Source organism: Argopecten irradians, chromosome 16, assembly GCF_041381155.1.
Source record: "Argopecten irradians isolate NY chromosome 16, Ai_NY, whole genome shotgun sequence".
Lineage (NCBI taxonomy): Eukaryota > Metazoa > Mollusca > Bivalvia > Pectinida > Pectinidae > Argopecten > Argopecten irradians.
Genome location: NC_091149.1, coordinates 2,615,346 through 2,627,550, shown reverse-complemented (window position 1 = coordinate 2,627,550; position 12,205 = coordinate 2,615,346). Strand labels below are relative to the sequence as shown.

Below are 12,205 nucleotides of genomic sequence, written 5' to 3'. Positions count from 1 at the left end.
ACTGGTCAAACTTGAGAAGAAGTTCAAAATGTGAAAAGTTAACGCACGGCGGAGACGGCGCACGGCGCACGGCGCACGGCGCACGGCGGAGGCGCACGGCGCACGGCGGACGGCGCACGACGACGGACGAAACATGATGACTATAGGTCATCCTGACCCTTCGGGTCAGATGACCTAAAAATTGGTGCTATAATTTGTAAAATTTTATTTCATTTCAATTTTGTATTCTAAACACTGTAATAAATAATTTCTTGACCACTAGGTTGTAAATTTAAGTCTGTGGAAATCGTAGAATCGTAGAAAGTTTGACTAGAGGTCTGTAACTTACAGTCTGTGGAAATCGTAGATTTGGCCGATATTTCCGAACACAACATCACTGATGCCCTTCATACTCTCGGGTATAGGGTTCTCACTCATGTAACCTTGGTAGTCCTGGCAACACAAAAGGTTAAAGGTCAAAGTTATATAGCCTTTCAAAAATGAATAAATAATCCTTTTGATAACAGTACAATAGAGTATTTAAACTTTAAAACGCAGTGAAAAAGTTATTAGGCATTAAATGCAAAATTAGGTCTCCATGGAAATAAGATGATTGGATTAATATGTCATAGGTCAATTGAGAATTGAAAACCATTTGATGGAAATATACACACAAATGTATACAAATCCATCGTAAGGTGAAATTGTAAATTCAGACTTCTTTTTTCTAAATTCCAACCCCTGGAGTATCGAGGATGTAAAGACAGTGATAGTAACCCCTGGAGTATTGAGGATGTAAAGACAGTGGTAGTAACCCCTGGAGTATTGAGGATGTAAAGACAGTGATAGTAACCCCTGGAGTATTGAGGATGGACATTTTTGCACTTACCTCTACTATGGATCCTAAATCTTTAACATAGTCTCGCTCCGTATCTACCAACTCTTGTATCACAAATCTGTAAATTGTTGATAAATGTTTAGGATAATAACAATGAGGAAACAAAATCAGTAATATCCATATTGCAGTGGAATTCGAACAGGAAATGTTGGAAAACAAACAGAATCCTAAAAAAGATGTTTTTACCAATTGACTTGTTATACCCTTACTTTTGTTTCAGTACCCTTATTTTTGTTTCAGTACCCTTTCTTTTGTTTCAGTACCCTTACTTTTGTTTCTGAACCCTTATTTTCGTTTCTGAACCCGTATTTTCGTTTCTGAACCCTTATTTTCATTTCTGTAGCCTTACTTTCCTTTCTGAATCATTACTTTCACTTCAGTACCCTAACTTTCGTTCTGAACCCTTACTTTTGTTTCAGTACCCTTACTTTTGTTTCAGTACCCTTATTTTCGTTTCTGAACCCTTATTTTTGTTTCTGAACCCTTATTTTCATTTCTGTAGCCTTACTTTCCTTTCTGAATCATTACTTTCGTTTCAGTACCCTTACTACTTTCATTTCTGTAGCCTTACTTTCATTTCTGTAGCCTTACTTTCATTTCTGAACCTTTACTTTGGTTTCTGTAGCCTTACTTTCATTTCTGTAGCCTTACTTTCATTTCTGAACCTTTACTTTGGTTTCTGTAGCCTTACTTTCGTTTCAGTACCTTTACTTTGGTTTCTGAACCCTTACTTTCGTTTCTGTACCCTTACTTTTGTTTCTGAACCCTTACATTCGTTTCTGTACCCTTACTTTCGTTTCTGTAGCCCTTTCTGTTGCTGTTCCTCACTAGGTTCTACAGGCTGATCATTTCCGGCCTCTGACTCTGAAGATGCCGGCTGATCAGTGTTGCATTCCCCATTTGGGTCCTGTATCAAATCAAAACCTTGTTTACTACTGTAAACACACATATCTTAATTAGCATTAATCATTCATTTTTGTTTACGTTTTCTGTATATTATATGCTGAGAATTACAATTACTACAAATAAATGTGAATTCATCACTACACTGACCTATGTAAAGTAATTTTGACCTAAAATGCTATTGCACCAAGATAAGTGCTTTAACAGTAATGAATTAATCATCTCAGCAATTAACCCTACTTAAGTATTTAAATAAATTAATGATAGAATAATTTGCCTGGCAGATCAATTTATACAGTAGATTTGAACATTAAATCTAAACAATAACATTATCTTAAGTCTAAGTAAATAACTTACGATATGTTTTCTAACTTTCTATTCAGTATAACTTACGATACGTTCTCTAACTTTTTGTTCCATCTCAGTCATCACTTCTAACGCGGGCGGATTTGTTGGGTTTAAGGAAACAGAAGCCTGCAAAACAAACATTATGTGACCAAAAGGCAAGACAGTACAGTTTTAAGGAGGTATTGGTATCGGCCTAGACAAATTTTAATTTATGTCAATCAAAGGCCTATTAAAAAAGCAAAGGTGACCTACTCTTTATGACTCAATATCTCATACAATGAACCCAAATGACCTATCTATAATAATGACAATAATGAAGATAGAGACCAGGCAAAATTTCAACAAATTAATCAAATTTAGGCAAACTGCACACACCATATTCACCCCTCCCCCTATAAGCACTCATTCCTTCTCCTGGGGGAGCAGACGAGGTAAGTGACCTCCTTCCATCCCATGGATTTAACAATGTTTTACAACCATGCTTATAACATCAGCATTATATCCCATATTACAAGAACCTGCAAGCCTTTTACATGTAAATCACAACATAGTGTGTATAAAAAATTCAACACAGATTAATGACCCATTAGTACGAGAAGAGTTAAAATAATTACTGGCTTTTTTTAGGTTTTTTGTCCACAACTTCTTTATTACAAAATAAGTGCCCCATTTTGCAATTATTTTTTTAAGCTCCCTTGGTGCTAATTAACAGATAGGATATTCATAAGTTAAAAGTAAAACTTACAAAGTTAGCAGTTATGTCTTCTGGGGAACCTTCCTGTCCAAACAGGGGGCGCTGCAGTTCCATAGGGGGAGGTAACTCTATTTCATCTTCTATATCCTCATCGGCTGGTTCGTCCAGGTGAGGTTTGGATGTGGTTACCATGGATACCGTAGACTGCATTTGGTCATTTGGCTGTTCATTTTGGTCCTACAAATCAAACATAATCGGTGGTCAAACGAAAGTAGGTTTATTTCTGAATGTAAAACACATTTATCAAAACAAAAGGTAACAACAGAAGTTGAACATATTATTACAGAATTAGATAAAGTATTATTACGACAATCACACACAAAAGACAACATATTCACAAATGAAGAGTTTGCTGGTAATTAACATTATGACATTAAACAAGTTTTATTAATTCTATTTTTAGAGTTGTAATGCTGTGGATAAAGAAGTAATTAGCAAAATTAATTCCACATGATGTATTCTACTTGTGCCAACTTCTAAAAAAAGATTGTTTATCAGTCATCATTTGGCAAAACTTAATGACATGTGCACACATAAAAATCTCTTACACAGAATACATATATATTGGCTAAATTCCACCAGATTTTCAAAAGAACCAAGCTCTTCACACAAATTGATTATCAATTGCTATTTTCAACCAAGCATTTTCTTAACAGCAACAAAACATTTTCATAATCCCCAACCAAATATTTTCTTAACCCCAACAAAACATTTTCATACCCCTATCAGACACTCTCTCATTAATCTCATTAATCAATCAAACATTTTCATTACCCAACCAAACATTTTGATAACCCCAAACATTTTGATAACCCCAAACATTTTCACTACCCAACCAAGCATTTTCATAAACCCAAACATTTTCATAACCTCAAACATTTTCACTACCCAACCAAACATTTTCATAACCCCAAACATTTTCACTACCTCTATCAAACATTTTCATTACCCCAACCAAATATTTTCATTACCCCAACCAAACATTTCACTATCCCAACCAAACATTTTCACTACCCAACCAAACATTTTCATAACCCCAAATATTTTCTCTACCCCAACCAAATATTTTCATAACACCAATCACACCTTCTAATAAACTAGATAATATATATATATAACATAAATATCAGTTTTCAAGATTCAAAGAAGAAATACATGAAGAGAAAGACTGAACCCAGAAAATGATAGCTACACAAGCATTAGTATATGGAAATCAACAGTTATGTGTTAATTAAGATAATGATGTTATTTTGTTTTATAATTCTATTGAGAAAAATAGATCCATACATTGTTTTCAAGGTGCAAACAGCTCTTTGAAATCCAAATAATAGACAGGGTGCAAAATTGAATGGTTCAAGCATTTAGGGTATAGTAAAGGTTCAAAGTTCATTGCCTTATCTTCACCTACCAAAAAGGAGAATTATTTCCCTTTGTTAGAACTAAAGCTCTTATACTTTCTTAGGTTGTGCTGTGATGCTAGGATATTTCACCACAAAACACATACTGTACCGATTGGTATTGTCTAAAGCATGAAACAATCATCACATTATCATAGAAGCCTTGTGGTATATCGTTACATTGCCTTTCTCTACAAAGTCCTGGGAGATTAATCGGAAAAATTTTGTTAGTACAAAAGTCATTAATGCACTCACCCCTGAAGACAACTTTGAGCTCTTCCCACACAAATGATGGAATAGTTCATTATGAATTTTTAGGGGTGAATGAGTTAAATTGATGAAAATGATTAAGATGTTAGTGGTGAGGTATATACCTGGAATCGTTCGTATTTGGATGATTTTATATTGGAATGACCTTCACGCCCCTGTGATACAAAAATAGAACAAGTTCAAGGTCATCATGAACAAATGTTCAAATAATGCAAAATTGTTGCTGCAAACAAGACAGTATTTCCGCTGTTAGACAGTACACTCTGGGCACTATAAAGGACACAGCCTAGGAGGGGGGACAGGTATGGAAAACAATGGACACAGCCTAGGAGGGGGGACAGGTATGGAAAACAATGGACACAGCCTAGGAGGGGGGACAGGTATGGAAAACAATGGACACAGCCTAGGAGGGGGGACAGGTATGGAAAACAATGGATACAATTTGTATTCAAATAGTGACCCACATAGGCTAGAAAATCATATCTTCTACTTCTAGACTATAACTTCCCTCTCACTTGATTTGTAGCTCTTCTGCTTCTGGAAGTTCTTCCATCTATGAGCTGGAAGATCTTCTGAGAAGACTTCTCTTCTTAGAAGAGCGCAAATTGAGTTGATCTCTGCTACTGAGACCAGTCATTTATTTGATAAAGAAATGATTAAGTGTTAGCATTAGTTTATATATCAACAAGTTATTTTTCATATGATGTATACAAGATGTTTACATGACACAATGTTATTATAATACAGAGTTGACAATCGCTGTTGTTGTTAAATTGTTTTTTCATTGTGAAATTAGTTTATGACATTATGAAACCATTTTATCACAAAATGTCTAATGTCTATTTCATAATTGTCTCACAAAAATTGTTGATGTGACGACAATTATCTGCTGGAAGTAATAAACATTATGAAATGAGTCAATATTGGGATAAGGACAACAGACTAAGTATACATTGGTTTCCATGGAGACTACATACAATTAGTCGTAATTTACAGATAATTAAGACGGAGCTGGCCAGCCCTGCCTCCATATATATCAAAGTAGACTTGACGTGCTAGGACAGGGCGGGGACTGACATGGTAACACCAAATCCCCCCCCCCCCACCCCATCTACCATTTTCATGGCAGGGGGATAAAAAGATTAAAACCCATATCAGTCTGCTTTAAAATTATCATAATGAACTTATAAAGTGTCTTCCTAGTCAGTTGCCTGTATCTGTGAATAGTATATCATATTTGATATAAAGATATCAAGGAGGAATTAAGTGAAATCCTGTAAAGTGACGTACATTACAATACAGGGATGGATCGTATCAAGTAAATATACATAGAAAAGAAACAAGATCAAAATTCAAACGTGAATGAACACAATTCCTCCTAGAGAGTAAACACTTGTATATTTTGTAGGAAAAGTCCAGTAAAGAAGTAAACAGGCCAATCTTTCTTCATTTCTTATTATCAACATGGTGTCCTTAAGACATGAGATAAAAATAATTTCAGAGTTACCTGCCCTTGATTTAAAACAGATGCTGATTGTTAAACCAATAAAATCGGTATCTTTGAGTACAAATGACGACAACACTTGTTTATCTGATCAACAGAATCTAACAAAAAATCAACTGTATATATTTTAATTTTTGAATACTATACAAATGTTGAGGAAATCTTTGAGCCTTCACATTTTATACGACCATTTATCTATAAACTCATTGGACACATAACCCAACATCCACTTTCTGACGTCAAGGGAAGATAACTCTACAAAAACAATTAAAATAAATTACCGATTGATCTAAGCGGTATCTGGACGTCCGTCCACATGGACATATATTAGAGACAACTTGTAGACACAGGCGTACCATTGAACCACTGGTGCCATTTTTGTGCATTGAGCCTTCTTCAGATGTCATCTTGTAAGCTTTTCTTTCATTGGCTACAAATCAATAGTGCTTGTTAAGAAGGGTCTTCTTAATGATATACTGTATGTCAGTGTTTCATTGGCTACTTTATTTAGGTTATATAAGTATGAATTCATGATTTCATTCTTCATTATTAATTTTCATTGTTCTTTTTTTATCATCTATAGAAAGATTGTGCATTATAATAAAAGGGGGAGGACGCAGAATTCATGACAACATGTGTTAGTGGAGAGTAGCTTTTTATTCACAAAATATTCTGATGAAATATTCTACAAAATGGAGTTTAGTTTCACCAATGATCTTGATGAAATATGACACAAAATTGAGGGTAGCTTCCCGAATGATCCTGATGAAATATGACACAAAATTGAGGGTAGCCTGATATCTCGTTTACTGACTCTGATTATACTTATAATACTATATTGTTGTTGCCAGGTATTGTATATTATAACAGCTGAGTATTGTTGTTGCCAGGTATTGTATAATATAACAGGTGAGTATTGTTGTTGCCAGGTATTGTATATTATAACAGGTGAGTATTGTTGTTGCCAGGTATTGTATATTATAACAGGTGAGTATTGTTGTTGCCAGGTATTGTATATTATAACAGGTGAGTATTGTTGTTGCCAGGTATTGTATATTATAACAGGTGAGTATTGTTGTTGCCAGGTATTGTATATTATAACAGGTGAGTATTGTTGTTGCCAGGTATTGTATATTATAACAGGTGAGTATTGTTGTTGCCAGGTATTGTATATTATAAACAGGTGAGTATTGTTGTTGCCAGGTATTGTATATTATAACAGGTGAGTATTGTTGTTGCCAGGTATTGTATATTATAACAGGTGAGTATTGTTGTTGCCAGGTATTGTATATTATAACAGGTGAGTATTGTTGTTGCCAGGTATTGTATATTATAACAGGTGAGTATTGTTGTTGCCAGGTATTGTATATTATAACAGGTGAGTATTGTTGTTGCCAGGTATTGTATATTATAACAGGTGAGTATTGTTGTTGCCAGGTATTGTATATTATAACAGGTGAGTATTGTTGTTGCCAGGTATTGTATATTATAACAGGTGAGTATTGTTGTTGCCAGGTATTGTATATTATAACAGGTGAGTATTGTTGTTGCCAGGTATTGTATATTATAACAGGTGAGTATTGTTGTTGCCAGGTATTGTATATTATAACAGGTGAGTATTGTTGTTGCCAGGTATTGTATATTATAACAGGTGAGTATTGTTGTTGCCAGGTATTGTATATTATAACAGGTGAGTATTGTTGTTGCCAGGTATTGTATATTATAACAGGTGAGTATTGTTGTTGCCAGGTATTGTATATTATAACAGGTGAGTATTGTTGTTGCCAGGTATTGTATATTATAACAGGTGAGTATTGTTGTTGCCAGGTATTGTATATTATAACAGGTGAGTATTGTTGTTGCCAGGTATTGTATATTATAACAGGTGAGTAAACGATACGACTCAGTGCCATCTCCGCGTCACCTCAGTAACCACCCACTATATTAACACCTGTACGACAGCACCGTGTCGTTTTACCCGAGTTACATATTTTATAAGTGTTATTACCAGCGAACTGAAATATAACCACTACCAATCTGGCCCCTTTACCCTCCCTACCCCATGTGTAGATATATAATACTGATCATTGTCTATCAAGTAGTCTATCACACATTAACAATGTCTGTGATTTATGTTACATACATATCGTAAGCATAATGATCTATGCTAGCTGTTTTATTCATATTATTATTCTCGTAAAATCAATGATTTGTAATATCTATTCCGATAATTTCAGTTTCAAAACCCTTTGAAGACCGAAAAATCTATATTTTGTTTCAAACTAATAGCCTTTGATTTGCATTTTCTTGAATATTAATTTGTACTCACAATAACTGCAAATAGTCCTTTAATACTTTCTATTTTCTTACATCATATTCAGCTTTAAGTAGAACTGACCAAACTGAGATATTGTTTCTACATCAAAACTTAATCTGCTTAAACTCAATCAGTAATCTGCACCACTGTTGTACAGTGTGAAAACAGGAGCAGATAACTCTATGTACAGTGTGAAAACAGGAGCAGATAACTCTATAAACAGTGTGAAAACAGGAGCAGATAACTCAATGTACAATGTGAAAACAGGAGCAAATAACTCTATGTACAATGTGAAAACAGCAGCAGATAACTCTATGTACAATGTGAAAACAGGAGCAGATAACTCTTTGTTAACTTTCAAATATGTTGTCCCTGTTGACCCTATACTGCCAAATATGTTGTCCCTGTTGACCCTACTGCCAAATATGTTGTCCCTGTCGACCCTACTGCTAAATATGTTGTCCCTGTCGACCCTACTGCCAAATATGTTGTCCCTGTTGACCCTACTACTGAGGGAAAAAGTGACACTCCTGGATAATCTTCATCTCTGAATACCTGGAGGAATTGACTGTAGACTTTGTCTGTAGAACATATCTCAGCTACATACATTTGTTTTATTCATGAAGGGGCATCTGCTTTGTCTATGGTTTTCAAAATATGTTAATAGTGCACTCCATTGTAGCCTTTCTTTTATCTTAGATGATCTTGACCTGATGGTTAGATTTCCTTCACACTTAATGTAAAGAACAAAGAAAATCTTCAGAATGTTTAGGAAGGATTCTCATGGTATTTGAAACTGAATATAGCTCCAAGCTTTTAAATTATTTCATTTGATAACATCTTGAGATACTTGATAAGATATTGACTAAATATCTGTGATTTATGTTACAAATTTTTTGTTAAAAATAAGCTATTTAGGAAACGTAATAGCTGAGAAATTCTTGTAATTTTTCATTATTTAAAACCCTAATAATTGTACGTTATTTGATAGAATGTTATGGATACTTGCGTATGACTAAGCTTGTAAGTGTATATAAAATGACATTATGAAACTATGTTATTTTCCTGTCACATAGCAGAATCTCACAAATTACATCAATTACAAGAATGAATCATGAAAACTGATTTGGGAAAAAAGGTAAATTCACATAATCTCCATTTAGGTTTGGTTTGTTTTTTTAGTTTTATGTTGTTGTTTTTTTCTTCAACTTTTAACATTAAATGCATTTTACCTTTATCTTTATAAATACCCTATATATGTACCCGATATTGATTTGTTCCAGTCATATATCAACAGAAGATCAGTCCAAGTATTTTTCTAGAGTCAAACATTCTAAGTATTTTGTCGATACATTCCTACACACAGACATGAGAAAGTTTACGGTGTAAGGCCTGTGTCTGTCAGTAGTTGTGTGTACAACAATCAATTATTAATCGGACATATATTTTTAGACATTTATCAATATTTCATACCTGTTGTGTTTTGACTGATTAGTATGTGTATATACACATGAAGCTGTGATAAAGTAACTGTTGTCAAGTTCAGGTGATGATGTGGGAAAGGTAAGGGGGTGTTAGTGGAAAATCTGAGGGGTGGGGACATTGGTGATGGTGGGGGTGTTAGTGGGAGATCTGAGGAGTGGGGACATTGGTGATGGTAGAGGTGTTAATGGGAGATATCAGGGGTGGGGACATTGGTGATTGTTGGGGTGTTAGTTGGAGATCTGAGGGGTGGGGACATTGGTGATGGTAGGGGTGTTAGTTGGAGATCTGAGGGGTGGGGACATTGGTGATGGTAGGGGTGTTAATGGGAGATATCAGGGGTGGGGACATTGGTGATGGTAGGGGTGTTAATGGGAGATATCAGGGGTGGGGACATTGGTGATGGTGGGGGTGTTAGTGGGAGATCTGAGGGGTGGGGACATTGGTGATGGTAGGGGTGTTAATGGGAGATATCAGGGGTGGGGACATTGGTGATGGTAGGGGTGTTAATGGGAGATATCAAGGGTGGGGACATTGGTGATGGTAGGGGTGTTAATGGGAGATATCTGGGGTGGGGACATTGGTGATGGTGGGGGTGTTAGTGGGAAAGCTGAGGGGTGGGGACATTGGTGATGGTTGGGGTGTTAGTGGGAGATCTGAGGGGTGGGGACATTGGTGATGGTAGGGGTGTTAATGGGAGATATCAGGGGTGGGGACATTGGTGATGGTAGGGGTGTTAATGGGAGATATCATGGAAGGGGACATTGGTGATGGTTGGGGTGTTAGTGGGAGATCTGAGGGGTGGGGACATTGGTGATGGTAGGGGTGTTAATGGGAGATATCAGGGGTGGGGACATTGGTGATGGTGGGGGTGTTAGTGGGAAATCTGAGGGGTGGGGGACATTGGTGATGGTTGGGGGTGTTAGTGGGAGATCTGAGGGGTGGGGGACATTGGTGATGGTAGGGGTGTTAATGGGAGATATCAGGGGTGGTGACATTGGTGATGGTGGGGGTGTTAGTGGGAAATCTGAGGGGTGGGGACATTGGTGATGGTTGGGGTGTTAGTGGGAGATCTGAGGGGTGGGGACATTGGTGATGGTTGGGGTGTTAGTGGGAGATCTGAGGGGTGGGGACATTGGTGATGGTTGGGGTGTTAATGGGAGATATCAGGGGTGGGGACATTGGTGATGGTGGGGGTGTTAGTGGGAAATCTGAGGGGTGGGGACATTGGTGATGGTGGGGGTGGGGTTATTAATGGGAGATCTGAGGGGTGGGGACATTGGTGATGGTGGGGATGGAGTGTTAATGGGAGATATCAGGGGTTGGGGTGTTAGTGGGAGATCTGAGGGGTGGGGGTGTTGGGTCTAATGCATTAGTGAGAAGACCTGGGTTGTGACAATGGTGATTGCGGGATGTTGATGAGGAAAATGGGGTGTTTATGATAGGTCTGAGGGGTGGAAACATTGGTGATGGTGGGGGTGGCTATGATAGGTCTGAGAGGTGGGGACATTGGTGATGGTGGGGGTGGCGATGATAGGTCTGAGGGGTGGGAACATTGGTGATGGTGGGGGTGGCGATAATAGGTCTGAGGGGTGGGGACATTGATTATTGTGGTGGTTGGGAAAGAGGTTTCAAAAGTAGAAATGTATAATGAAATCAGAGTTATTCTTCAAATTAATTGATTTCATTACTTAATGTAATTCATTAGCTCTAACGATATAATTAACGTGTTTATTTACAGGTATTGATGAACGCCTAGAAGTCTGACCTCGACAATGATCAGTACCAATGTATGTCGATCCTCCTACTTTCTGGCCAATACACAAATCTTGGCCATCAGTGAAGTGTTACAATCAATACATTACAAAATTGTGTGTTTATTCTCCAACTGCTGATTCCTGGCGTCGTCTTCAACTGAAATACGGAATACCACAACTACTAGTCTCCTGTGTAGTCCGTACACACCATAACAATCGCCATCACTATTTTTAGAATGTTTCTCTGCGAAATCAATGCTATATCATTTCGTCTTCGCACAAAATATTACGGCTCTCACCACCAGGGGCGGGAGAGTCTGTTACAGAGGACACTATTGTATATGGGTTGTATAGAGATACACCAAGTCTCCTGACACCAGGACAGAGAGCATGGAGACATCTACAGGACAGCCGCTCGCAAAGCTAATTTATACATTGGCATACCATTTTACTATGGGAATACATTAAACAGAGAATGAATCTGTATTTCACTGTAACTTCATATAAATACTCTGTATTTCAATGTAACTGTAAATGAATATTTTATATTTCACCGTAACTTCACATGAACATTTTGTATTTCACTGTAACTTCAC

At 36.9% G+C, this 12,205-nt stretch overlaps 1 protein-coding gene across 1 annotated transcript in view; it reads right to left on the bottom strand.

Moving 5' to 3' along the window:
- Positions 1-12,205, bottom strand: part of LOC138311056 (kalirin-like) — a 173,246-nt gene that overhangs the window by 34,368 nt on the left and 126,673 nt on the right. The window contains exons 40-44 of the mRNA XM_069252486.1: positions 2,874-3,059; positions 2,174-2,254; positions 1,669-1,784; positions 869-935; positions 329-432 (exon numbers count right to left, since the gene is read on the bottom strand). Coding sequence (XP_069108587.1) covers positions 329-432; positions 869-935; positions 1,669-1,784; positions 2,174-2,254; positions 2,874-3,059 — 554 coding nt within the window. The remainder of the gene's footprint in view (positions 1-328; positions 433-868; positions 936-1,668; positions 1,785-2,173; positions 2,255-2,873; positions 3,060-12,205) is intronic.